The 27389-nt window shown below is 51.7% G+C and overlaps 11 protein-coding genes across 11 annotated transcripts; 5 read left to right on the plus strand and 6 right to left on the minus strand.

Moving 5' to 3' along the window:
* Positions 1–1088: 1088 nt before the first annotated feature.
* PMZ80_003927 (uncharacterized protein) lies at positions 1089–7958 on the plus strand (the record flags this gene model as incomplete). Its single annotated transcript, XM_064872354.1, has 1 exon — positions 1089–7958. One exon carries the CDS (start codon positions 1089–1091, stop codon positions 7956–7958), a length of 6870 nt encoding a protein of 2289 aa, XP_064731012.1.
* A 1160-nt stretch (positions 7959–9118) lies between these two features.
* On the minus strand, positions 9119–9652 carry PMZ80_003928 (uncharacterized protein; the record flags this gene model as incomplete). Its single annotated transcript, XM_064872355.1, has 1 exon — positions 9119–9652. The coding sequence occupies one exon, from the start codon at positions 9650–9652 to the stop codon at positions 9119–9121; it is 534 nt and encodes a 177-aa protein (XP_064731013.1).
* Positions 9653–10894: 1242 nt separating this feature from the next.
* Positions 10895–11923, plus strand: PMZ80_003929 (uncharacterized protein; the record flags this gene model as incomplete). The annotated part of the gene is made up of 1 exon (XM_064872356.1): positions 10895–11923. One exon carries the CDS (start codon positions 10895–10897, stop codon positions 11921–11923), a length of 1029 nt encoding a protein of 342 aa, XP_064731014.1.
* Positions 11924–12150: 227 nt separating this feature from the next.
* Positions 12151–12558, plus strand: PMZ80_003930 (uncharacterized protein; the record flags this gene model as incomplete). The annotated part of the gene is made up of 1 exon (XM_064872357.1): positions 12151–12558. One exon carries the CDS (start codon positions 12151–12153, stop codon positions 12556–12558), a length of 408 nt encoding a protein of 135 aa, XP_064731015.1.
* A 1199-nt stretch (positions 12559–13757) lies between these two features.
* Positions 13758–14715, plus strand: PMZ80_003931 (uncharacterized protein; the record flags this gene model as incomplete). The annotated part of the gene is made up of 3 exons (XM_064872358.1): positions 13758–14120; positions 14169–14293; positions 14364–14715. The coding sequence occupies 3 exons, from the start codon at positions 13758–13760 to the stop codon at positions 14713–14715; spliced, it is 840 nt and encodes a 279-aa protein (XP_064731016.1).
* A 474-nt stretch (positions 14716–15189) lies between these two features.
* On the minus strand, positions 15190–16370 carry PMZ80_003932 (uncharacterized protein; the record flags this gene model as incomplete). Its single annotated transcript, XM_064872359.1, has 2 exons — positions 15190–16069; positions 16123–16370. 2 exons carry the CDS (start codon positions 16368–16370, stop codon positions 15190–15192), a joined length of 1128 nt encoding a protein of 375 aa, XP_064731017.1.
* A 2416-nt stretch (positions 16371–18786) lies between these two features.
* Positions 18787–19515, minus strand: PMZ80_003933 (uncharacterized protein; the record flags this gene model as incomplete). The annotated part of the gene is made up of 3 exons (XM_064872360.1): positions 18787–19093; positions 19234–19306; positions 19443–19515. The coding sequence occupies 3 exons, from the start codon at positions 19513–19515 to the stop codon at positions 18787–18789; spliced, it is 453 nt and encodes a 150-aa protein (XP_064731018.1).
* Positions 19516–20119: 604 nt separating this feature from the next.
* smb1 (Small nuclear ribonucleoprotein-associated protein B) lies at positions 20120–20773 on the minus strand (the record flags this gene model as incomplete). Its single annotated transcript, XM_064872361.1, has 2 exons — positions 20120–20701; positions 20750–20773. 2 exons carry the CDS (start codon positions 20771–20773, stop codon positions 20120–20122), a joined length of 606 nt encoding a protein of 201 aa, XP_064731019.1.
* A 435-nt stretch (positions 20774–21208) lies between these two features.
* Positions 21209–21987, plus strand: RPL11 (60S ribosomal protein L11; the record flags this gene model as incomplete). The annotated part of the gene is made up of 3 exons (XM_064872362.1): positions 21209–21359; positions 21442–21691; positions 21861–21987. The coding sequence occupies 3 exons, from the start codon at positions 21209–21211 to the stop codon at positions 21985–21987; spliced, it is 528 nt and encodes a 175-aa protein (XP_064731020.1).
* Positions 21988–22918: 931 nt separating this feature from the next.
* ubx2 (UBX domain protein Ubx2) lies at positions 22919–24542 on the minus strand (the record flags this gene model as incomplete). Its single annotated transcript, XM_064872363.1, has 2 exons — positions 22919–24006; positions 24056–24542. The coding sequence occupies 2 exons, from the start codon at positions 24540–24542 to the stop codon at positions 22919–22921; spliced, it is 1575 nt and encodes a 524-aa protein (XP_064731021.1).
* A 576-nt stretch (positions 24543–25118) lies between these two features.
* On the minus strand, positions 25119–26555 carry PMZ80_003937 (uncharacterized protein; the record flags this gene model as incomplete). The annotated part of the gene is made up of 1 exon (XM_064872364.1): positions 25119–26555. The coding sequence occupies one exon, from the start codon at positions 26553–26555 to the stop codon at positions 25119–25121; it is 1437 nt and encodes a 478-aa protein (XP_064731022.1).
* Between the last annotated feature and the right edge of the window lie 834 nt (positions 26556–27389).

Below are 27389 nucleotides of genomic sequence, written 5' to 3' on the forward strand. Positions count from 1 at the left end.
ACACGCCTAAGTTGAAGATCTTGCGGGGTGATGGAGCCTGAAACTTGGCAGCAATATGAGTGCGCCTGCGTTACTCTAGCTATCGCGGTCGCTGCAGCTCATCCAGCTGTTGTTCCGTGGACGCACTCCAACTATTCTGCAAAGCAGGCACAACCAGAAGTAGCCATCCACTTAGATCCGTCTGTTGAAGGCATATCCTTGTTGTCCAGCGTACTGTCACGTCAGCTATTGCCGCATTTGTTGTGCAACATCCAGAGCACTCCAGACCCCCATCCTGGCATGCCCCGCGATTACCTTACGATGGTGGCCTTGCTGCGTATTCTGCACGACTTGACACTATATACTCCAAACTCCAACTCCAGCTCAAAACGGTGCCGACTCGGCTAACGCAGCTGGATGTGATCAGATCTATGCCAATGTGCGCTGCAATACCGCTCGTCAACCACGTCGACGGCTGCAAACATACAATGATGGTGCTGACACTGCTGGAACGGCAACCATCGAGTTTCGTACGACGTTGGCGAACCAATCCAGAAGACGACGGATATCTGTACCGGCCTCGATGCAGGCGAGAAAGGCATGCCGAGAACAACCGACGATGGCACCGCACGGACCACTAGCACACATTCTTGCTCGCTCATGAACGTGCAAGTCGAGGCCACCATGACCATCATCAGTACCTTTACCCACCCTGACTCTTGTCTCGAGCAGGACATCGTCGTGTTATCAACATGTTCTTCCAATACAGACATGACGAGAAATATGCCTGAGTTCGCTCATGCAGCTGGCATGACCATGCTACGCTATCACCGGCCGCAAACAGATATGGTGAAGTGTTGTGCCTGTGCGTCCTTGCGACAACTCCATCAACAACGACTTGCCTTTGTCCATCACCGCTGCATTCAGACTTTGTCAGAAGCCATGAACGGGTTCAGCACCACCAGACATGCCTCATTATCGTGCCTTCCACAGAATCCTTATCCCCTTCTTTTGGCTTGTCCACTTACAATTTTGTGTGATTCGTGCAACCTCATCTGGTATTGGACCCGAATTTTTCTACTTACTTTCTCACCAGTGACAGTTCAGACATGGCTCGCAGAGCACGGTCCAGAGGCAAAAGCAAGCCTTACACTCGGCCTGCACCTGCCGAAGTGCGCAGGGTAGCCGGCACAGCTCGTGACGATGCCGCTGGATACATGGATTTAGCCGATGACCACAGCGATGTTACGGCCTCAATGGGCATGGATATCCCATGGTCTCCAGAACGCGCTTCATTGAGGAATTCAGATCTTTATACTTTCAAGGATCGGCTCGAAGAGATGGCGAGCGACTTCCATGGACAGGATTTTGGTGCAGAGCGATTGATCAAAGAGCTTGAGTGCTATAGCGAATTTTTGCACAGCTTTCTGGACCGACGACAGCACGGGGCTTCGACAATGCAGCTCGAGGTCGACGAGGGCGTTCAACAAGAGCTCGAAGAAGTCCGGAAACGCCTTGAAGAGGTATGGACTGACAAAGTCATGAACCACTTGTTGAAGCAGGCAACCAGATTGATAGAGAAATCGGAGTCTGCTTCATGCTCCATTGCGCTCGAAGACCACTTCTCGAAACTGGGCTGGCAAATCAGTCATGCATGTGGTACCATATACATGCACGACGCAGACATGGACCATGAAGAATGGCAGCGTTTTATGCCCAGGTGCATCGACCACAGTGTTCACACCATTATTGCTCGGCTATTTGAAGCTCACAACCACTTCCAAACTGCTCTCTACTTAGGAAACGACGACGAAAGAGTACAACTATGGTACCTCATTTGGAAAAGCTTGCAAAAGACCTTTAGGCTCCTTCAACGTCACGAGGATACTTTCCCCTCTGCTGAATACTGTATCGAAAGCAGCTTCTTCAGAACCAAAGACATCAGAGAGCTATTTGAGTTCACCGCACACCAAGCCGACTTCTTCATACCAGAGGAGATCGAGAACATCGTTGGCTACTACTGCCAGCTTATCGATGAACATCACTCTCAGATCAAACCGCGATCAGGACATCTTCGAGGCTTGAGCGCAAAGAAGCCATTGTCTGCCAAAGCTATGCTTGAACTTGAGGGATTCTCAAGCAAGCACCAGTGGGATCAGGCAGCATTGAAGGCGCTGCACTGGGCGACTATTCGTCTCAATCACTTGACCCAAGGACCAGTCGTCTTTCGTCGACATGGTGTGGAAACTGACTATTGGCCATCTGGTCATCTGCAGGATGATGCAACATCAGGAAGACAAGACATCACAGAGCCCACACCTATTCTGCCGGCTTCTGAAGAGGATGACTCTAGCCAGATCGACCAGCAATCTGCTGGTACTATAATGGATATCGACGATATACTGAACGATGCCTCAACTTTGCAGACTCCGACGAGGTCGAATTCATCTGGTCGTCATTCGCATCACGACTTGACGGCTGTCGATGATCGTATTGACAGCTTCAGTGCCACCGGGCTTCCGACACCCAAGAGCTTACCCTCTCCATCACATGCAAAGAAAGGTGATTCATATGCCAACGACGCAACAGTCATGGACGATGTTTCTTCGCAGGACAGTGTCTCTATGGAGATCTCGCCCGTTAGTGACACTACGGGGACCATCAAGGATAATGCTGCCCCAGGGCATCAAGCCGCTGTACAGCTGTCTTCAGAGGCAGACGACATCTCAGCAGTTTCGGAGGACCACGATGAACTCCGACCCAAATGGCCAGAACCAAGAGGTCAAAATTTAGTCAGCGCTTACGACTACGTCTACTGCCCCATTCCCGAGAATCGCAAGTACGAGAACGCAAATAGTCGACTCATCAATCGTGACATGAAGGATACTGGCATCATGTCTGAGGGTCTACGCGTGGAAGATCTGGTCAACGTGCCACCGGCTCACTGTAGAACACCAGGCACATTTTCTTTGTGGAAGAAGAGAGATCCCCGAGGACCGTACGAAGTGTTCAAGTTACTTGGCTCTGAGGTAGTCCGCAGACTTCTAGGCAGAAGATCCGACCCTCCTCAAAGGCCAAAGTTCCCGCCCATGCCCAAGCCACGGAGCCGCTGTCAACATTACAAGCATGTCCTCGCTGCGAAGCGAGATGCTCGGAGAAGAGTCGCAAAAGCTACAGCACGAAGAATCCCTACTTTGAGGGGAGGCGGTGTAGGCAACATCATTCCCAATTTCTTGAGAAAACGACCTGCTGACGACATCAGGGTCCCTAGGCGAAGGTCGGATGGAAGTCCAACACCAATGGGCCCGAGACCGCAGCATCAAAATCACGCTGGACGACACTCTGCTCCGAGACCGCCACACAATCCGAATCAACATGAGATCAAGTTCTGGGTGCCCCGCGATCCGACTGATGCCAACCAGGAGGTCGACGAGGACGAAGACGAAGATAATGAAGACTTTCAAATCTACGAAGACTCTAATAACGACACTCCAGCTCGGTCTTCAAGAAGCCCTGGACAAGCATCAAACAAGGAGAACGCTGGGGCACAAGATCATAGTGGTAGACCATCCCGAAATCCAACGCCATCACCACCTTCCCTAACACTCTCTTCCAACGATCGTACGGAAGAGCTTGAAACCCGAAGATTCACATGTCATCCATGTCCTGTGTACACCGGGTTGTATCATCATTATTGCGGGGAACAGCATGGCGGCACTTGTCCGGGTGCCGTGACTGAGCATCAGCCAACGCCGTCCCTAAACAAAAGTGAACAGTGCTCACCGGCTACTGCCCGGACAGACAGCAGTCAGGAGCCCTTCCGCCCAGGTATACGAGTCTGGCGATTGCGTTCAAGGAATCCTGAGGAGGTAGGCACCTTAGAGCGTCCTCCGCTCGTAGCAGACCTCCTCAATGCAGCAGGAGGTACGCTCTTCGTGGTCGAAGATGGTAGCCTATATCTTGTTCGACGGCTTCCTAACACTGAACATGTCCTGACAGAGCTCCGATCGCCATACCGTCGTAGGTCTAACGAAACGAGAGTCTACGATCAAGGTTTATGGCGACCATCTCTGTTGCGGGACAGGCCTGTTAATAACAGCACTGCGTTGCGAATCACAGAGAGGGGGCTTCTACGACTGAACAACCGGAATTGGGCCAGACTGCCTCAGACCTTGGGAGCATACATCAGGTTCACAGAAGATAATGCTATCGGCCGCATGACTGTGTGGAGGAATGAGCGCGCAGTTGAAATTCTGCGACCGCTGGGCGGTTCTGGAGTCGATTCCAGCTCGTCAGACTCGCCACCTCCTGGAGCTTCAAGAAACCCCATTAGTGTGTGTGATTCTCCTGCACATGAGGACCATACACCAGTCGCACAAGAACCGCGCCCGGATCGATCACAACCGAGACGTTCCCGAGATCACACTCCGACAGCCAATGCGGGAAGTCAAGATCGCCGAGACTTTGAGGCTCCAAGCCCGCAGAATACAGCTCCAGATACCCTAGCTGCTTTGCCAGGCGGAGCTCATTTGTCAGCACTGCAAGGAAGAATTGCAGCCACTCGACAGGCATACGCTGAAGAGAACCAGCGGGATGCCCATCGAGGCCAAGCTGATCCCGGGCACAACCACGTCAACGCAGGGCGAGCAGCTTCTCAGCAGCAACAGCAACATCGCAGCCCTCAACAGATTCAAACACGTAACGTTGCGTTCACGCACCTGCAAGATCGCATCGACTACCTCCGAACGTTCAACGACGACAGCACCGAGGCTGTCGATAATGCTTCAGAACAGCTTGCGAATCTCGAGGGCCTGTTTTTAGCAACAGCAAATGCTGCGGAGCGGATCACCATTCTTGATCATATCAGGAGCGTCCTCGAAGATGTGGAGAACGAGATCCGAGGACAATATGAGTTTCTGGACATTGCTGGTTTCACTGAGACAGCTCAAGAACTACTTGCGGCCAACGAACACGCATTCGACCTGCTTACTGGAGCCTTGGATATCGATTATGATGACCACGACCTTAGCCCACTCCCGCCTCGAGCGCGAAATGCGATTCAAGCTAGCAACCTCATAGAAGCCAGGCTGCGTTTTGCCATTGAAGCAGCGGATTACAACATTCTACTGCCAACCTTGATCGACGCAGATGCCACTATAGAACTGCTTCATCTAGCAGCGGGGCATTACCAGATTGTGAACGCTAGTACCGAGGTGGGATCCGATGACGAACAATTTACTCATTATGCGGTTGCGAATCATCGGCTAATTGTGTATACAAACATGGATATCGCTGCTCTCCCGGGAGTTCTGAGGAATCGCCGAGATGCGATCACCCAATTTGCCGCTCAGCTTAATCAGCTGCATCCGGCTACAAGGCATGATCAAGTAGCGGTACAAGGCGCTGTGGAGAGGGGTACACATGCTGGGGCGGTGTTGCTGGACTTGTCACGAGAAGAGACACGGCGGCAAGAGCTCATAAATATGCTGGTGTATGCAGATCATGTTCTTGATGACCTGATCAATGTGTTGAATGGATTTGCAATGCCCGATCAGGATCAAGAAGCTGGGCTTGACCAAAACAACGGCAACGACGACTGGGATGACGAAGGCGATGGCAATGGCGACGGAGCTGACCAGGACGACGATGATGACCAGGACGACGATGATGACCAGGACGATGATGATGACGACCAAGACAATCAGGGTCATGCAGCCACTCACCATGGCGGTGGTCCCGTAAAGTCCAGGTCAGACAGCTTCGACCGGATGTCTGATAATACTCTCATCGGCCAGGCCTCACTCGCCTCACGGGGTATTGCTGGCAGGCTTGATCAAGTTCGACAGGCTATGCAGCGAGCTTACGGCATCGACTACAACGCTCCGCTCGATGAGTCATGGCCTAACAACGTGTATCACACTGTGCCGGTCGCATATCACGTTTTAGAGGCAATGAGGATCCATGGGGAGACAGAAAACTATCAAGCTCTGAGAAGTACTTTGAGAGGAGCCCATGTTGCTTTTCGCGACCTGGTCTCAGTGATCGAGGAAATCGAAGCCATCACCATCAGGAACGATAACGGCGAACCTGAAGCGACACCTAGTCCTGCACCTCAGCAGATCGCTTTGATCGATATAAGGACGAACCGTCCCATTCCAGGGGGTGGAGTTCAGCCTGCACACGACAGACAACAATTGCTAGAGATCATATCAGGACACGAAAGAGGGCTTAGAACTGCTTTGCAGGACCTGCGAACGGCTACCAGCGATCTCCAACGTGTACCGAGTGCCGTACTCAAGGCGATGAACGAAGCTGAGGGGTTTGTAAACGAGATCGAAGGACTTGATGACAGTGCAGATGATAGCCAGCTTAGAGAAATCATGATGGCCGCTCCCGAAGTGCTCGGAGATCTCCATGGGATGCTAGAAGAGTACCAAGACACTGCTGTAGACGATGAGTTTGAGGACGAGGGAAACGATGGACACAATCCTGAAGATGACTATGATCGGCAGGCAAGCGAGCAGTTACTGGCGGATCACATCGATCCTCGACTTCGACAACCGCAGCCTCACCTGCAATATGGTGGCAACGAGGTCGGTGAGGCTGCCACTGGAGCCCGTGCCCAAGGGGAAGATACCAATGCTGGGACAAGTCAAGCGCGGCCGGTGCTGCAACCCATTACTGCGGCCCAGCAGTTTCCTGCAACGCAGATCCGCACGTGGGCAGAGATACAAGCAGAAGAAGATGACGCTGAATGGGAAGTGGATGATCAATACGTACCAGATCCCGAACAGGACCCTGTCGCTGAAGAGGATTCAGAGATCGAAGCAGGAGCCGAGGTGGCAGATCCGTCATCAAGTCCAAAAGGTAGAGGATCACCCAGGAAGGCCAGCCAGGCTCTCAGAAATCAGCACGCTCAGAATGAAGCCAAAAGGTCAGCAGCTGCTCAGTTAAAAGCCGACAATACCAAGAAAGCCGCCGCGGCACGCGACAAGGGTACGAAGGAGAGAGGAACCAAGAAGAAACCTCAGAAAAAGGGCGGTGATGAATCCGATGGTGAAGACTCGATAATCAAGAAAGGCAGGCGCAAGGACGATGAGTCCGACGACGATCAGTCTGGTGAACACATACCAGCTACCACATCTAGAGCGACAAGGGCTTCTTCAAAGGCGACAGAAACAGCTCAAGATCAGCAGGACAAGACCACTTCGAACATCGTCAAGACTAGCACGAAGACAGGACACAGAAAACGTCCAACAGCAGCCGACTTATTCGACTCGGCAACGAGAGACAAAGTCAAGTCGACGTCGTCCCCTCGCAAGAGATTGAAGCATGTTGTATTCGACCTCACTGACTCACAAGCCGACGTCGTTTCCATATCTCGTGATGAATTTGTCCAGAGCACACAACGCAACTTAGGCAAGCAGGTTCGAGACAACATAGCAGATCTCAAGAAAACAGCCAGGGCGCAAGTAGGTCAACTCTACGCCGACCACGGTCTACAACTATCCAACGCAGACACGGAAGTCGCGCCAGCATCCGAACGCAAACGCAAGCGGACCCTGTCCACATCTCCACCCACATCATCGCCTGCCAAAAAGGCCAAATCAACTTCGCCCTCACCACCGGCACCAGTACCCAATCAACCACCAACACTCTCCACAATCTCCTCCAAAATCGACTCTTGGGCCTCCAACGCAACAAACGACCCCACCGCCCAAACCGCCGCCGACAACGCCAAAACATTCTTCGAGTTCATCTGGGAAGTCGACGACAGCCCCGTTGGTCCCAACAGCGAGGATAATGAGTGTGTTGCAGCGTGTTGTTTGTTCCTTGGTTTCATGAGACGGAAGACAATGAGACAGATTGCGAGTTTGACGGGGTTGAGTTGTAGGGAGGTGGGGAGGGGAGATAGGATTGTGCGGAAGGTGAATGATAGGAGGGATGATTATGTTGGGACGAGGCGGAACCCTACGTGAGGTGGGTGGATAGAAAGGAATGAGAGGCAGGAAGGCTGTATCATGTAAAGTGAATGTGTTGAGGCCAGAAAGATGAGTGGTCTGAGTGAGGAGGGGAAGATGTTGATATTGTGTTTACTGTGTTCGTCTTGGTTTCGTTAGGTTCGGGCGTTACTGGATGTTCTTCATGTTTTGCAATTTGAATAGCTGGAGTTTTCAGCACTTACTAATTGGCAATATCGTACATCTTGGGTCTGAATTTTCATAAAGTATTGTCAACATTCGTTCAATTAGACACCCAAAATTCATGTCGAGCGTCAATCTTGAATGCAACGATCGCGTGCTGCCACATAGGTCTCAAGCTATGAGGAAAGTGCAACGGGTATGTAAGGAATGTAGATTCTGGCGAAGGCAATTGCAACCACGTTCAACATGGAAAGAAGGTACGATCCATATCGAAGGAAGGCACGACCATCAGAGAAGAAGGCACGACCATAACGGGGGAAGGTACGATCGTGATAGAGGAAGGCACACACCACCTTCACGCAGGCAGGCACGATCATAAAAGCAGCAGGTACGACCGAGCACGACGCAGTATATGCAGGTACGAATCCCCTATGCACAGCTGAAGCAGACACGACTCATCAGTGATCACCTATTCAAGCAGGGCCGACCAAAAAGAGATGCGACGAGGACGTCGCTATCATATCTCCTGCAAGCAAATCTGAATGCCTGTTGCCGTTTGACGTTGATGTGCATCTGTAGGCCAGGACTCGTCAGAGCAGATGGTCTAGGAAGTATGCGATCATGGCGCGGTCTCTGTCCAGAGTCGATGACGAGGAAATGCGAAGAGGGACAGAACAGGTAGGTACGTGGTTAGACAGCTCGCCAACGGTGCATGTGAAATATGGTCGCATTTTCATGTTAACAGAATGAGAGCGAGCTTGCGTGGATGCAGTCTGATATGGCGCGTTACCGAGCTTATGAGGTGGGAAAGTGTGAAGTCGGACATGGTGGCGGAGTAGGATGGACGAGGTTTGAGGTAGCAAGTAGATGGTTTCAGAACTGATATGGGAACATGCCGAAGATGAAGAAGAAGTCGTCTCGATGATAGGCCAGACAGCTGGAAGAGAAGAAGGCAAAACGCCAGTCAATGCTGACAGAGGACGCAAAGCATCATCTTACTCCGACCACTCCATATGTCCAACCACAGACACCTGTTTCACAATGCCCGTACCCGCACCGAGATCCTCCGAAGCCTTAATCTCAAACATATAGATACCCTCTTCCAGCACCCACTTTCCTCTCCGCTCACTCCACTCCGCCAGATCCCTCTTCGGCACCTCAATCTCGATCATTCCGTTCTGAGCCGGCTCAACTGGGGCCGTTGTACCAGCAGACGCGATGAATCGCGAGTCTTCTGGCGCGAACATCGGCCATGAGTAAATCTTTATAGCTTGTGATTGAGGTTGTGATGTTGCGTTTCTAATGATGGCTGTGATCTTCCATGATTGTGATTGGGTGTTTTCTGTTACTGTTGCAGTGCACATTGGTGCTTCGAATGTTGCTGAGCGGGCTCGAAGCGATGAGAAGAATGGTGAGGAAGTGCGCGTGTCTGGGAGGCGAGATACGTATTTGATCTGTAGATGTGCTGTTGGCTGGAAGTGGGCTGTGGAGTGGTTATGCGAGCCGTAGTTGAGCACTGCTGCTGGCATTTCGGTGATTTGGTGGTAAAGGATTGTGGATGGGTTCGAAAAGTGATGAAGCTGTATTGGATCGATGTGAGGTGATGAAGATGGTCTAACACGGTGAGCAGCTTTCATCAATGTCAGTGAGCAGAGCGAGGGGAGCTTTTGAGGTTAACAGGCAAATTAACCCATCAAGAAATGCCGCATTCTCGACTACAATAGCCGTGCTAGCGAAGAAGTTGAACCCAGGCACGCGCGTCGATCAGATAGACGTCTCATCCTTATTGCTCGAGGACTCTTCATCTCCTCAGATGTGGCCTGACATCTTGTGAGAGTCGTCCATTGCTTACCGAAGCAGGACTAGCCGGTTGCCTAGTGCCTCACTTGGGACGGGGAGGCACTCGGCAGAAGGATCGCTGTGGGCCAGACCACGAGGTGAATCCTGGTAGAGGTGCATCGGGAGAAGTCGGTTATTGTGAAACATAGTTGGAAAAGCCGTGATTCGATGAAACTGTGGATGGGTAACAAGATGTGGTGTGATCAGAAGCATCGAAATCAGCTTTACGCTCCAACCTTTCGAGCCTTTGAAGACCTCGGTCTGGCACTTCTGTTCATGTCGGCAACCAAAGGCTCATAGTATGGAGGCAACTGCGCGTTGAGCATCAACGACTGATAGTTACAAGGCAAAAGATCACTGAAAGAATTCAGGAAGTTTCAAGTCGTGGCTCTGGCGATTCGGGATGCAAGTTGCGCGTCCGACCTCGGCTCTCGTCCAGACTCGATGCTCAGAAACATTGTTCACATTCCTAAGCGGTCTCGTGAACAATGCATAGCTGATGTGTCGAGGCAGCAGTGCTCACGCATTGATACAGCACAGCATAGACTTTTGTGACTGTCACGGAAATATGATGGGCAATCGTGAGCACCAAAGTTCGAGAAACTCTCGGCTTTTCGAGAGGGCTGACGTAAGGGCTGCTGCAGATAGAATATGTCGAACCGAGGACAAGGTTGGGGATTGAAATGCTTCTCCTCTCGGATTTGAAGGTCGAGACGAAACTGCTCAATGCTCATTAAAAAGCAGAATACTGTAAGTGTGGACGAGAAGAAACTCTCGCTCGTGCAAGATACATCATCCGTAAGAGCACCAAGGCAAGTGCGACGCCGCAACTCAGACTCAAGGGGGCAAGAGCACTTCACAACACAGAGCACACGACAGCATAAGGCAAGATCAACCACTCACCTCCCAAAAACCAAGCAACCACCACCACAATGGCCACCGAAACAAAAGTCAAATCCTGGACACACACAACAACACCCTACCCAACCACCCTCGCCCTTACAAACACCCCCATTCCACCCCAACCACTCCCCCACCACATCCTCATCAAGATCCACGCCGCCTCCATAAACCCCGTCGACATCCAACTCATGAACCTCCCCCTCTTCAACCTCCCCTACCTCTCCGGCACAAAACTCCTAGCCCGCGATTTCTCCGGCGAAGTCCTCGCCACATCGCCCGAGATCACTGACTTCCAGAAAGGCGACGAGGTATTCGGGATCATACCTGATTTCTCTGGGAACACGGGCTGTCTCACTGAGGTTAGCCACTTTGATCTCCGGAAGGCGTGTATGATTAAGAAGCCGGGTCATCTTAGTCATGCGCAGGCTGCGAGCCTGCCGCTTGTGTTTTTGACCGCGAGGACGAGTATTGATCGCGTTAGTGATGTCATGACAAAGACGCCCGCGAGTGAGAATAGGCTCGTCGTGCTTGGGGGTTCGAGTTCAACGGGGATTTACACGATTAAGCTCGCGAAGCAGAGGGGATGGACGGTGCTCGCGTCCTGTTCACATCGGAATGCGGAGTTTGTGAGGAGTCTGGGCGCGGATGAGATTGTGGATTACACGAGTGGTCCGAGTGCTGTGGTCGATGCAGTGAGGGCATTCGGCCCCGATGCGATCATTGATAATGTGGGTGGTGTTGAGACGATTGGGATGGCGAAGAGTTATGTTACTATCGTTGGGGACAAGACGAGTCGGTCGAGTATGGGAGGGTCGGCGATTTATCTGACGCATCCGAGGATGGTGATGAGGTATTTCCTTGGTCAGTGGGGTTTTGTGCCGAAGTATCAGTGTATTATTCTTGAGGCGAAGAAGGAGTGGTTAGAGGAGGTTAGTACTTTGAAGGATGAAGATGTGATTATTGATAGCAGGTTTCCGTTTGAGAAGACGCCTGAAGCTTTTGAAAGGATGAATACTGGGAGATGTCGGGGTAAGGTTGTGATTGAGCTTGAGCAATAGTGGCTTGCAGGCAGGTACAGAAGACTTCTAATTGGTTGCAAATGGGGTATCTTCATTTTGAGTTATGCTATTCCGACCCAAACCCTATGCCTGGAGGCATACCATAATGTTTTTCAGTGGCCTGGATGTTGTCGATGGCCTTTTAAGATTCTTTACATATATGGACAGGCGACTATTGCTTGTTGATGGTAAGCTGCACAGTCAGGCTAATTTACAGAAGGATCGCCATGCCGAGGATACCGGCACCGATCATGCCCACGCTGCCAACTTGGACAGCAGAGCCTGCGTCAGCAGATGCCGAAGCAGACGACGCTGCGGATGAGGCAGCACCAGAAACCGAAGAGGCAGCGTCGGAGGCTGAGGATCGAGCAGAGGAAGCAGCGCTGGTTACGCCTGAAGCGGCCGAGCTGTATGCGCTTCCAGCTGCGTCGGTTGCGGACGAAACTGCGCTGGTCGCGGATGCGAGGAGATCGGTGACGCTGTACTGGGATGCAAGCGATGCAAGAGATGCTGAGGCCTCGGTATTGGTCGCTGCGGCTTCTGTCAAGGACTCAACCTGGGAGAGCGCCGAAGAATATAGCGAAGATAGGTCGCTGTTTGTGACGATGTTGGAGAGTATAGAATTGAGGTCTTGAGCGCAGACGGAGGCGGCGGTAGCCAGGAAGAGGACTGGAGTGAATCGCATGTTGATTGGATTGTTCGTGAGAGTGTTTGTAACTGAAAGTCAATGAGTGTGTAATAGTTACGTAGCAACTGTAATGAGTGGTGAATGTACTTGGAATGGACAGGAAAGAGACAGCACGAGCAGACGATGATACTCTTTTTTTGATCCGTGTTTGCCTCCTTACCTTGGAGCTGGTCCCAGCAGCGATGCGACTTTAGTGTGACTTTGGCCTGGCAAGGGAGACGTTTGAAGGGGACGCCAGCATAACAGCGGCATCAGAGTGGTTGAAAGGACCGTCTTTACCGAAGAGGACTGAACGAGAATGGAGATCTGCTCAGGGGCAATTTCGCCTCGACCACTTCTCGTTGTTTCAGGTGTTCAGATTGGTCAGAGCAAACGATTGGCGAGGCAGAGGTTCCAGTTTCAGCCACACAGCGACGTCAACCATGCGCTCCTTCCCTCGAGCTGGTGACATATTGAGGCGTTGCTGGTGTCATTCGTCGTAACCCTCGTGATCGTGCAGAACACTTAATAGCTCGCCGTTCGCACACGCTCGACGCAAGAAGCAACCCAAGAAGCATGTACACTACTGTGGGAAGAACAAATTTGCGGCCCGCCGCTCGAACTTAGCCACAGTCTCCCGAACCAACTCTCACTAAGTACTATTTCTAGCAGTCATTTACCTCGTGGAATTTGCCAGCCTCGCCAGGTACTGTGCGAGTACGAGTACTTTGGCCGTCTTGATGTCCATGCGTTGTGCGATTATTGTTACCATGTATGAGAAAGTGAACGTTGACAGCACAGCTGGGTAACCCTCAGGTTTTGGGTCAGAATTGCTCTGTGATACGTGACGAAACAGATTCTTTATACTCTCACATAGCCAACTGCTGGTAAGGAAGGAGCGCTGGCGTCGGCGGTTTTCTCTGTACTTCAGTCGCGGTGTAAGTTGCTTCGAAATCCAGAGAGTCATGCAACGACTTGGAGCATGAGGAGTAATTATTGCGGTGTTCTCCTCACTCGATTCTGGTCGGCCGATGACGGCCGGGATAGCATGCCATGGGCAGAATTGCTCTCTCTGTGATGTGCTAAGGCATACATAGGTAAGAAATTTGATAGCAGATTCACACCCGATACCACAACCTCGTACAGCTCATCACCACCACCAGAAACATGCCCGTCATCTACACCGACCTACAAGACAAAGTCGTCCTCCTAACAGGCATAGGCCAAGTCCCCCAAGACTACGACCAAGAAATCTGGGGCAACGGCGCCGCAACAGCAAAAGTCCTCTCTCAGTCCGGAGCAAAGATCTTCGGCTGCGATATCGATCTAGCCTCAGCAGAACTGACGAAGAAGCGCGTGGAAGAAGAAGTCAAGAACGCACGAATCGATGTGGTGAAGACGGATGTCACGAAACGGGCTGACGTGACAGAACTGGTGAAGAAATGCATGGATTTACATGGCAGAATCGATGTGCTGGTATGCAATGTGGGAAAGAGCGCGCCTGGAGGTCCTGCTGAGATGTCGGATGAGGTGAGTGAGGTAGCACTATTCATGGAAGGAAGTACTGACTTGTCGCAGGTTTGGCAAAGCCAGTTGGATGTTAACCTTACTTCCGCATTTCTGTGTACCGGTCAGGTCCTTCCAATCATGGAGAAGCAGAAATCAGGCTCCGTGATTCTCTTATCGTCGATAACAGGAAAAGGGTAAGACTGTTCGCGCGAAGCACACGCCCGTACAGCATCGACTCTTTGCAACACGACTAACGAAGCGCAGGTTCGCAGGTCGCTCGCATATCGGCTATTCCACAACCAAAGCAGCAATTGTCAACATGGGACAGACTCTCGGGGTTCGCTATGCCCCACACGGTGTCCGCGTTAACGTCGTCGTGCCAGGTCTGATGCATACGCCGCTTGTCGCGCGACTGGCATTCGAATATAGCAATGGAGACTACGAGGGGACAGTTCGGAAGCGGGCGGCTTCCGTGCCATTGGGGAGAATGGGAACTGCATTCGAGGTTGCGCAGGCTATTGCATTTCTGAGTAGTGATGAAGCTTCGTCATATATTACTGGGACTCAGATAGTCGTGGACGGTGGTATGACATCGGTCGTGGATCGTCCGAGCTGAGAGTCGATTGGAAAATGGGAAAAGGGACCTTGGGTACACGCGATGCTCGAGTAGCGGCCGAGTCGGCGGCGGTAGGCTGATAAAGCTACTAGTAGGTCTCACATGGCAGAGCTGCTATTGATATTTGTAGGTTCTACTCACGACATCGACAGCTTAAATGACCGATGTGCATCTTCATTCAGCACGTTCGAAGCTCCCAAGAACACCACAGCACCGAATTGATGGAAGGTAGAATGGAGCTAGACATGTACAAAGGGCCAAGAAGTGATAAGCCTAGGCGGCACGGAAAAATGAATAAGCGAAGTGACCAATTTCGTGCGAAAAGGACATTTGATTATCTTCTCATTATATCTTGCATACTATTCGGTACATATATGCATACACTCATTTCTTGCGATTTCATGCTTGTCTTGCGCTAAACGCATGTACTGAGCGCTGAATGGCTCAAAGTACACTCATCCATGGCAGATTTTATTACATGTTCATAACAGCAGCAGCACCACCAAACAGCGCAGCCATACCGATGGCGCCAGTCTCAAGCGGTCGGAAGGCACCACCAGAGCTGCTGGAGGAACCACCAGTTGCTTGAGCCTCGCCTGCATCGCTCTCGATGGCAGAGGTAGGAGTTGGGACACCAGAGGTGAATGGCTCGTCACTGGCGCTAGTAGCACCTGCGAAAGCCTCCTCGGTACTTGACGCCGAGGTGTTTGGTGCGGCGGTTGCGTTGGCCGGGTTGAGAACTCGGTCGATGACATGGATGACACCGTTTGCAACAAGGACGTTTGGTCGGATGACACGCGCCTGGTTGATGTAGACGTCCTCGCCTTCCAGTCGTGCGGTGAGGTTGGAGCCCTGGCTGAGTGTGCCGACGCTGGAGCCGTTCATGATTTGCGTGCTGTACAGGACGCGGCCCGGTACAACGTGGTATGAGAGGATATTGGCGAGATCGGTGGTTGAGAGGTTGGCGAGGTTTCCACCGACTCGCTGGAATGCAGCGTTGTTGGGCAGGAACACGGTCAGATCCTCGGTGTTGTCGATTTGCTGGGTCAGGTTGAGGGTCTGGATCGCACCTACGGCGGAGGTGAGGTTCAGGGCGACGGCGGTAGCGCTAACGTTCTGTGGGAGGGTGAGGAATTGACTGATGATGTGGACAGTGCCTTGGTCGAATGGGATAGAAGCGTTGACAACGCTTGAGTTCTGAAGCAGTCCGGAGAAGAATGTGACGTTGCCATCGCTAGGCACTGCCTCTACTCTCTGTCCACCGGTGACATTGGCATACGCGCCTGATTGAAGGCTTGTGGGAATGAAGGAGGTATTGGTAATGTTGGAGTAGTTGCCCTGCAGGACGTGGTAGCTGAAACATTAAGGTCAGTACATGAGAGAAGTTATTGGATTGCAATGACATACTTCAGGATGGCCTGGACAAGGTTTGGTTGCGAGGCCACAGCAGCGCCGGTCGTCGTATTCAAGAACGTGGAAATCGCATTGTTGTCCGGGGCAAGGAGGGTGATGTTGGTGAGGTTGGAAAACTGGTCGGCATATGGCTGCAACAGAGTTGTCAAGTTTGACAGCTGTGGTGAGCTGGAGAGCACTTCAGTGAGGGACTGTCCAACGGCTGTAGAGGCCAGAGCCAGAGCAATAGCGGCGGTCTTCATGTTGGCTGATTCTTGTGTGTGTATGGACGACAGCTCGATGTACGGGTTGGTATAGTAGCGAGAGGGATGAAGGAAAGAAAATACACTTCTCAACTTGGGAAAATCTGCTGTTTATGGGGGCGGAGCCAGCACAGTGCTCTCGAAGCTTTTTTTCTTCCTTGGGAGTCCCGGACAACGCGTCCTGCAATAACACAAGACTAACTTCTTGAAGGCAGATGATGCTCCTACGAAGCCACCAAGACCGAAGTGGACTCCGTCCTTACCTATTCCTGAAGCCTTACATCAATCGAGCCACTTACGTCTCCGATCCTTGTCGTACAATTCTGGCGTGCGTGTTCCAGCAACAGCCAGGCTTTGCGTGGCATGCTGCAAGTATCGCACGCAACGTTAGCCGATAAGCTGTGTGCTCCGAGTCTGAATAATGCCAAACAAACAAACAACTTGGCATACGCCAATCATTGTGCTTTGCTTCAGAGAGTAGGGGACAAAAGTCTAGATGGTTGGTCAGACCTGCAGTGTCCCCATTCTGAGGGCGTTCCAACACATGGAGCATAGCCTTTGTGGTCACCTCTTTAGACGCGGCTGGACCTTCTGTGAATGGTCGAGACGGTCGTCGGAGCTTGTAGCAAGTCATGCTCAGAGGCAAACTTCATTTATCAACCAGAAGGTAGCTGTTGCCAATACAAGCGGTAAAGGCATGGTGATATGAGCCAGGACCTCAACATCTTCTGGTGGTAGGTGATTTCTCTGGGATGTGAATTCCGATTTGATGCGTGAACTTTTGTCTACGCGATCGCACGCCCACTTACATCACATCACCATCTCAGCTCTCCCCGCATTTTCACATCTCTAGCGCATCGGAAGCTCTTAGTGCCCAACGTGGGCCGTGAAGTAAGCCAATGGCGGAGAGTAGACATGTCTTTAGCCATCACGTTGGCCAAAGACTATATGTAGATTCACCCCTGAAACGACCGAGTTGAGCATATCGAGTACTCAGGGGAAAGCTCTAACACGTCTCTCGCTGAAAGTTGCATAGACTATGCCTACTGAATGGTCTGCGCTTTCGGCAAAGGAACTCGAGGAAACGACGGCGTCGAGGTCGCGGTCATGATCTCATTATGTAACTTGGCATTGTCTTGTTGTCCTTGGTTCGGGACCCTGGTCATGAAGTGCGGCTTTTGTGGTTACGCGTCTGATGTGCTTGGCGAACAGTGACCGGGATTCACCTGGAGAGAAACTGAACAGTTCGAGATGGTCAAATTTCCACTGTATTTTTGACAGCCTTAAACTGCGATGCTGGAAGCATTGGTTTTCTGGAGTGTGCAATAACGCTCGTCATATGTCTTTGACAATCATTTCCGTCTAGCGGGCAAAGCTGTATACTGTCGTTGAAGGAGCGTATCGTGTCCGTCGCTGCAAGATTGTCTGACGAAAACGAATGGTATATCAAGTCGAAGCAAAAGTCAGGTGGTATGGGCAGTGAGCGGATGTGCCTTGATTGTTGACATGAGCGAGACCACGATGGTCCCAAGCTCCGGACAGCTGGCCGGATCATTAATGCCATGTCTTGGTAGCAATCTCTGGCGCTGCAAGGGGTCTGCGGCATTGATTATTGAGGTGCTTACAGGCAAAACTCAGGCGCCGCAGCATCTTGCGGTAAACTCGGGACGGCATGAGCTTTGTATTGTTTGGGTTGGCGAGATGGAAGAGAAGTATTGTGCTCACCTGCACTCAACCACCTGTTTGTTGCTCTTGGAACTGCTGTACCTGAGAAAAAATGATAGGAGAGAAGGTCACTCCTTGGCCGGAGGCTGAGGACTCCTGTGCTTGCCAAATTGTAGCCGATGCCACATGTCGATCGTGGTGCTCTCCTGCTTGCTGCGATATTGTGAGCAATTAGTGGAGTCTGCGGCTTCTTTGCTAGACAGATCATGCACCTTCCAATTCACCGTATGAATCATGATGAAGCAGGAGCTACAGTTAGTACACAGCGCCTGCTTGAGTTCGTTCTCTGACCTTGGGTGGGATCCCTACGGGTCCCCTACGGGTTGCCCTGGCGTTCTGTTGAGGATAGCGGCGCGAAGCTGTGTCTTCGTCGTGGAATGGGACTGTAGTGTGCTGGAACTCGGATTGGCCTTGAAGCGCACGAGATGCCAAAAGAGCATGCTGCGGCGTTCATAGGCCCTTCACCACTGTCCGCAATGTTAGTCAGCAACACATAGCAAGGTAGCTTGTTGTAGCATAAATTTGTTCAATCGCCAAACAAGTCAGTCGTCAATACCAACCATGAGCCTGTAGAATCTGCTCTGATGCTCTTGCTCCAAACGTACAAAGTTAAGTATATGCAGACGCAGCTCGCTCTTTCTTGATGCCTATACACCACTGACCTCAACCTATTACCCTATCAACCTTTCCACTACGACACCTTCTTCTGCACCGCCTTGGCCGCATCTTCAACCTTCCCTTTCGCCTGCTCAGCCATACCCTGCGCCTGGTCCGCGATCTCGTTTCCCTCCTGCTTCGCGTTCGCCCTCATTTCATCCCACTTGGCCTTACCACCCCAGTAGTTGTAGTCGTACCATCTGTAGCCCTGTACTGATTGCGAGGTGAAGTTGACGGCATGGCAGGCGAAGAGGAGATAATTCTTGGGCGTTACGGCGAGAGCGTATCGCATGAATGTGGCAGAGTAGCCGGAAAGGGCCAGTGTGAACTGTGGGGAGATACTGTAGGGCATGATGTGAGCACATGTTCTCGTAACAGGGCATACGGTGCATGCGCCTCGGGATGGGACACTGGGCAAGGTAGTCATGCAGACAGTGCCGCCGGAACAGATAGCAGCAGAAGGGTTTGTTGTGAGACTCACATCTCAGGGTCCTTTTTCATGTCCGCGATGGCTGCTAATGGAATACCGAAGTTCGAGGCAGGTCCCCAGAAATCTGTTGGACATGTTGTTAGCTTCTCGGACTTGTGATATCGTCGATATGTCTATCCTCAAGATACATGCGCAGTCACTTTTGACGCAATGCACTTGGTCAAGAGGATCTTATTTGTATGGTAATTGGGACATCGTACGGGTTGAGCAGAAGTAGTCCGCGACCTTGTTGGAGCGGATCTTCGCATTGATCGCTTTGATTGCGGCAGCCATGGTGGGCTTCAATTGGACGGCTGATGGCGAGGGAGGAGGTCGACAAGCAGAAAAGAGCGACGAGTGTGGTCGCGATAGTTGTAAAGTGCTGCTTACTGACTCCGTGAAGCTGCGCTTCGGATGTTGCAACTCCAAAGTCCGACTTGGGGATCAACCGGGAAATCGGTCACGTGCCTACATTGACGGTAAAACGTTTACTAAGTATATGAAATCAAGAGGAGCGGTCAATTCTGCTGCTCCTATACTAGCATCGAAAAATCTCTATTGCTTCTTCTGTGCATCGTTGGCTTCTGCCTCTCGCGACCACCTGCGACCCCTTCCATGGTAGCACTCTGTCGGCTTGACCGCCAAGCAGCGAGCTTTTTCTGCTGAAAGCTCAAGACCAAGCCTTGACCCTTCTCGGTTGCGACGCTGTTTCTAGCTCTCGTAGTAGCTGCCTTGCAGCAGTCACGACCCAGCATCCGCCTTCCATCTTCATCGATGTTGTGGGTTGCAGTAGCGTGCCTGGACAACGCAATGTGTTGCTGAATGTGGACTGTTTGGGTCTTGGTGCAGGTCCGGACGCTGTATGTTCTATGTTGATACCGAACATTTCCCAATCCTCCTATCTCCCACCAAAACCTGGCGGAGGAGCACCCCTACCAAACCCAGGCGGTGGCTGCCCAAACGGTGGAGCTTGACCAGGAAATCCAGCAGGCGGACCACCAGGAGGTGCACCTCTTCCAAAGCCCGGCGGCGGCGCACCAGCAGGAGGAAATCCAAACCCACCTGGTGGCGGTCCACCCAACCCAGCAACTGGCCCTCCAAGCCCAACAGGCAGTCCCCTCCCAGCCGGTCTGCTAATACCCTGTCCTGCTTGCAGTGCCGCCGGCGCGCCACCAGGCGCACTCGTCCCAAGTCTCGCTGATGGATCTGACGGTGGTGGTCCCTCAACTGAACAGGACACAATGTTCGTTCCTCTCAGAATGAGCAGACCAAGCGTTCTTTTCTCATCTTTCTCGACCATAGTCGCTGCTGCTGAGCCCGGAGCTGGTGGTGCGCCCGACTTGCCCTTGTCTCGAACTTTTCTGAACTCTTCTGTATCTGCTAGAACGAGGTTCATGTGTTTGTCGAATGCCAGCATTTGACCTGTCATTTGTCGGCCATCGTTCAACGTAACGCGCATCCGGTAATTAATGAGGTTTGCCTGTTCAGTTTCATTAGCACATTTCAACTGGTATGCGATCGTGCTTACCATCTTTCCTTGCTTGTTCGCCATGGCTGAAGCTTTGCGCCCAAGAGCGACTTCTGGATATGCTCAAAAATATGTTCGTAGATAGGCCGCAGCTTTTCTACGCTGCAGGTCGATGACTACAAGATACACTTAAGTATTCTGTAGGCTCGAACAAGCAGTTTCTTCGAATCAACACCAGCACCTATCACAAGTCAAAGTCACCGTCTCCAAAAATTCCAAGTCCAAGTCGTACCTGCCGCCGCACTGTAGCCTCGCCCACCGCATCATCAAAACCTCCGCCGCTCCTTCCCAATTCGTCGCCCACTAGCTCCTTGGCGCACAACTGCGCACCTTTCCAAAATTCGCTGTACCAAGTCCCTCTCCACAAATCACGAATTGACTTGTCTACACCACCCTCACACACCACACACTCTGTCGCACTCGTTAACACCGCACATTACTACCTGAACCGTAGTCAAAATGGCGGAAGGCAACGACAAGAGCTCCAACCCCATGAGGGAACTGCGAATCGACAAGCTAGTCCTGAATATATCGGTCGGCGAGTCTGGTGATCGATTGACCAGAGCCGCGAAGGTGCTTGAGCAGTTGTCTGGTCAAACTCCTGTCTACAGTGCGTCTCCCATCCAGCATCCACACTACAACTACCGAGAATGTCTTGCGCGTGCAGTGTGTACTAACACAAAGATGTATAGGCAAAGCCCGCTACACCGTCCGATCCTTCGGCATTCGACGAAACGAAAAGATCTCAGTTCACGTCACAGTGCGAGGTCCCAAGGCTGAGGAGATTCTCGAGAGAGGTCTGAAGGTCAAGGAATACGAGCTGAGGAAGAAGAACTTCTCCGACACTGGCAACTTTGGTTTCGGTATCTCTGAGCACATTGATTTGGGAATCAAATATGACCCGGCTATTGGTATCTATGGAATGGACTTTTACTGCTGCATGTGAGTACACCCCAAGATCTGGATCTGTTTGGAAACGGCACGGCGAGGTGTGGATGGTGGGCGCAAGTTAGGCATACAGGATGATGCGGGCGAGATGCGATTGCTGCTGCTTGGCTGAATGCAAACCTCCAAGAGAAGATATGACAAGATGCTAATCAATGCTCAACAGGACAAGACCAGGCGTCAGAATCTCCCGACGAAGACGAGCTAAGACCCCTCTCGGCAAGTCCCACCAAGTCTCCAAGGACGACACCATCAAGTGGTTCAAGACCAGATTCGATGCCATCGTCAGATAAACGATCAACATCCGGCACGGCGTTGTATAGCTGACAGTCTGGGTCCCCCGGTCACGAGCCAAGAGCATCGAACAGGTGACGACGTTAGCGGGAGGAGGTCGAGGATGCTCAAGCACACATCAAGCTCCATCTATTCTGCTCGCTGGCTGTGCTGTGATATGCAAGCCCGTCCGACTCAGCGAAGACGAGACTTGAGTGCTGCTCGGACGCAGAAGAGAAAGAGCACGTTCAAATTCACGATCAATGCTCACTCTGACACAAATATACCATGTGAATGAAATCATGTTCAAACCTCTCCCTCTCTCATACTAATGTTGTGTGATCTCCCTTTATATCATGCGCAAATCCTCTTGCTTGTAGGTAGTTGGCACGAGCCTATCATGCTACGCATGTGAAGGGGGAAGAGATGATTGACGCTGGTACGGTGCGGAAAAAATTATGTTATCTCTCGCACCGTTACAAAACACCTAGAGGATTGCAAGCATGAAAAGTGAATTTGAATTGTCCTGGGATTTCATAAATGCAAAACCACTATCTCATGAGTAGGAGAAGGCAGCCACGACTACAGTAGTCAACCTACTCACCAAGAGCTCAGTACAAGGGCGGGCACGGGCTCACAGGAAGAAATGTAATGTGGTAACGAGAAAGTCGCGAATAGCGACGATATGAAGTACACGTTCCTCTATTTTTGATCTCATCAAGGCAGGAATCGGTTCAACTGCCACAGATCAATATCTATCGTTACTCAGGAGTGCTCGAGAGTCCTCGATGTCGCACTCGAATCTCTTATCTGACTGCATATGCCATATGAGATGCCAAATCATGACCCCAACCAGATGTCCCTGCATTCATACATCCTAGTATGCTCATTTTGGTAGACTCCCAACTCCGGCGCCATGCGACTGTTAGATAGTATTGATGCCTTTCCCACTCAGGACTCAATAAACTCAACCATGACCGTGCCGTTCTTCAATCCCGCCTCCTCAATAGTTTGCTCCCTTGACTCCATCAAGTTCTTGCCCATAGCCACAAGTTCAAATTCGACACCTTGCTTGCCATCAACGGGCGACGCCTTGAGATACTCATAGATCCGCTGTACAGGATCAGCCAGCTCGAACCGCCGCACGATCCTCCCCTCAGGATGTCGCAGCTGTATCCTCGTAACATTTGGTCCTTGCGCCGGCTCCTCATGCGGCCGATCACTCGGTATCGACGCAAACGGTGATTTCGTAGCTGAGCCATTGGTAGGTGCTTCCTCCATGTCGACATCCTTGCCCTTTAGATCACCGACACTCCTCGTCAGATCATCCGGATCCTCCACGGGCACCTTCAACGACTCATCCGACGACACAGCCGCACCACCACCCATACTCGCCTGTATCGCCTTCTCCATCTGCTCCTCCTCACTCAACAACTCCACCGGCTTCTCCTTCTTCGCTTCGCTCTTTCTCTTGGCAACCGGGTTCTTCGCCTTACTCTCCAGACTATACCGATCCAGAAACTCATGCAGCTGCATCAGGAACTCCGCCGCACTGGGCATCTTCCTACTCCACAACTTGACTTGTTCGCCCGTTCTTGGATCCACAATTGCAACATGCGGGTATTCATCTTCGATCTCTGATTGTTGGAAATAGTACTGGCAATACTGATCTCCCCTCGGGTCATCCTTGGAGTATTGCAGGAACACGAAGTTCTCACGTACAGTCTCGATTATGCCCTCGTTCTTCCAGACGTCGCGGTTGAGGACCTGGCAGTCGAAGACCTTCTCGTTTTGTATATTAACTAGCAGCCACTTCTTCTCTGCTTTTCCTTCGTCGCGGGCGTCTTCCCAGGTGCCGTTGAACATGAGCTCCCAGTTGGGCGCGAAGAGGCGGGCGAGGTGTTGGCTTCGGGCGTTGGTTTCGGAGGCGCCGCCTGTTGATTGTGCGAGGGAGCGGCGGTCGGGGCCGTTTTCGTCCCAGATGTGGGAGGTTGCGACGGGTTGTTGGTTGAAAATGCCGGGGGCTCGGCCGCCTCGTCCTGGGAAGCGTTAGTATGTGATTTCTCTAGGTCCAAGAGTCATTCTTACCTCTTCTGCTCTGAAATGATGCCATTCTTTGTTCGATGGCTTCGTTTAGTGTTCCACCACCGTAGTAGTCGTCTGCGCCTGGCCCAACTAGAGTCTCTGTTTGTCTTGCGATGGGTGCCCTGATGTTGTTCTCATCGTCACCACCAGCACCGTACATCTCATCCTGTAGCCGTCTGGCCATTGCCTCGTCGTCCTCGGCGCCAGCTGTTTGTGCTGTAGGCCTTCGGTAGCCTGTTATCGAGGGGTCATTGTCGTCTGAAATGTTATCATCGTCGAGGTTGATAGGATCTGCAGCGTTCCCAGAGCCAGTAGCTCTGGTGCTAGGCTGTGCTGGTGTGCTTGTTGAACCTCCCAGGTCTGCTCCACCACTCTCGAAGAACAATGAGACTGCTTGATTCACGTCGCCATCTGTGACTTGGAGGTATTGTTGTGCTCGTTCTGGAGTTGTGTCGGTAATGGACACCATCTGCATGATGGCTTCGTCCATCTTGAGAGGTCTCTTGAGTTACTGGGTGTGCTGTGACTTTGGCTGATTCTTTGTTTAGGGTTCTGACGATTTGTGTGTGGAGGGGCAATTCGTCGCCGAGGCAGTCAACGGGGTTTTGGTTTTTGGTATTAGTCGAGTAAAAAGAAATTTCTTTTGAAGTTGAGCCAGTCTAAGACGAATAGAATGTGCAAGTGGTTGTTTGTGGGTGGCCAACGAAATGTTACCGTCGTGGTTTGTTCTGGAAATTCAATGAAGACAACACATGGATGGCAGGCACGATGCAGATGACATAGCCCTGCACTTGCATCACCAAGCACAAGCACGCATTGTTCGGGGGACTGACACGCTAGATGTATGTGGTTTAGGCTGCTCCACTACCGAGAGTTGAGGCTCGCGGGTGCTCAAACACGTTCACTTCTGTTGATGCTTCGTTCATCTTGGCTTCACAGATGCTTCACTGTAGCCACCCTTACTCTATGCACAGAGCGCTGCATGTCCTCCCCTTCAATTGATGGAAAAATGCTGCAGATAGAAGAAGTGTTGGTTACAGTGCACACTAATCCAAAACGTTTCGAACTACAACTTGCTGAACTCCTTTTCAAAAACCTCTTCTGCAACCTTAACACAATCAAATCCATAGTGCATCTTCTGAATCTCAGCATCAGCCCATCTATCCGGCACATGACCCTTTCCACCACTGGCCTTCAAAGCCGCGAATGCCTGGTCCCTTTCCTCCTTAGCCGCACCCGAGCCCAGGTGCAAGCCTTTGCCCGAAGAAGCAGCAAGCGCGACCAGAATCTCAGCTCGCTCTTTCCTTACCATCTCATAAATCCTTAGGGCCTTATTAATGTTGGTAGGTGTCGCATCGGGCATCCTTGCAAGTACCACTCCCAGCACGGCTGCGTCTTCGATTGCCTGCGCCGCGCCGGCAGCAAGATGTGGTAACGTGGGATGGCATGCATCGCCCACCAGTGCTGTGCTGTTCACGAGCCAGGTAGGTAGAGGTTCATGCACTCGAAGCTTCCATTCGCAGACTTCACCTTCGGGCACCAGGTCTAACATTCGTTGGATCATGGGGCAGAAGTCGCCAAAGACGTCCAACATGGCCTTTTTCGAGCCTTTGGTGGTGTATGTAGCTGAAGGCGCGGCCGCGAAGTTTGCGTCAGGCTGTGTGGTGGATAGGTTGTATATCGTTTTGTTCTCGACAGGGTAAGCGATGATATGTCTCTTCTCACCTATCCAGCGGATAACACGATCCGAGTCAATTAGCTTCAGAAGCTCAGGGTCATGAGCCATCTGCTCCTTCGACAGCATAATACGATAAGCTGCTTGTTTGGTGTCAACGATTGTCGCATCGGCTCCTACATGCTTCAACAGCGCAGCACGTGTGTTCGACTTGATGCCATCAGCTCCAAGCAAAACGTCGCAACTCACCTTTCGTGGCTGCTGGCTTGGATCTTTCCTTGGCACAGCCGTGAAGGACGGTCGATCCGAGACAATATCAATGTCTTCACATTGCATCCCAAAGTTGAACTTGACAACTGGGTAATGCTTGCAGCCTTCATACAAGCCACGTGCAAGCGTCGACCGATGACCAACCATATGCTCATACCCATACTGCTCCTTGATATACCTCAAGTTGACATTCGCCAATTCTTCATCCGTGGCACCCTCGCGGATACTCGTCTCATTCAGCACAACAGCCTCCCGAGCAATCTCCTTCCACACACCGAGACGGTCCAGAATCCTCGCCATATTTGGCGCCATCTGGATCCCGGCGCCCACAAACCCGAGATCCGAAGCATACTCGTACACCTCGATATCTTGGAATCCAGCTGCAGCCAAGGCCAGTGCGGTGGTCAAGCCACCCATGCCAGCCCCAATGATGCATATCTTCAACTTCGAAACTGCAGGATCGATGTCGACGGATGCGATAGTGTGCCCATTCGAGGTGGCCTGATGTGTCTCATCAGATCCATTGCTTTGCTGCAGTCGCTCGTCCGTGGTGTCCATGTTGGGCTAGTCGTGGGCTTGTTTAGTGGTTCCCGAGATATGTCCTTGACCAAGCCGTCGGAGAGCGGAATAGCTTCACGCTATGCTGTGTGGAGAGGTTTTGATGATAGATCTGCTGCAGTAGTAGCGGGAAACACTGTTTGCTGTTGGCCAGACTGTGTATGACCAAAGGACGTTTTATGAGAGACTTCTGAGAAGTTCTTCTGTGGGGTATTTTACTCCGTCTGAGGGTATTCGTGACGACGGACTTATCGTCGCTGTTTCACGGTCTGCTGATCGACTGTGCATACACGGTATTATGCCAGACGTGGAGTTCTGGGCGGGACTCCCCGATGCTGCAGCGAAAACTCTATGCCGGGTAATAGTGAGGCGTATGTGTTTCCGAAGTGTCTTGACCGGCTAAATTTTGCCTGTTCTATGTGCGGGCGGGATTGTTATCGAGTAAGAACAACGTTGGCGACGCTGGTATATCTTACTGTGCGAACCGATTCGGGGTCAGTACGGGCAGAGCTTCGGCTTCTGAAGGTTGCCGGGGTTTGCTTGTTCGAGCGACGTTCAGTGTAGCTGATGCCCGCTCTGTAACCTATGTTATGCGTACAGGACGTTCCGAGCACCTCGTACAATTGGATGGTGACCTTGTACAATAGTGAGGTTCATTTATCTCCAAGTGGTGTAAGCTCTCCAACCGCATCGGCAGATGGATTGGCTGTCTATCCCTGCCCTGCACGCCTCCGCCTTGACGGTCTGGCCGTTGTCATGTCGGCGAAATCTCGCTCCAAACTTATCTGAGGTCTGCGGTACCACAGAAATTCTTTCCGCACGTTCTCATAAGCT

This window comes from Knufia obscura, assembly GCF_036327395.1.
Source record: "Knufia obscura strain CCFEE 5817 isolate CBS 148926 chromosome Unknown scaffold_4, whole genome shotgun sequence".
Classification (NCBI taxonomy): Eukaryota; Fungi; Ascomycota; class Eurotiomycetes; order Chaetothyriales; family Trichomeriaceae; genus Knufia; species Knufia obscura.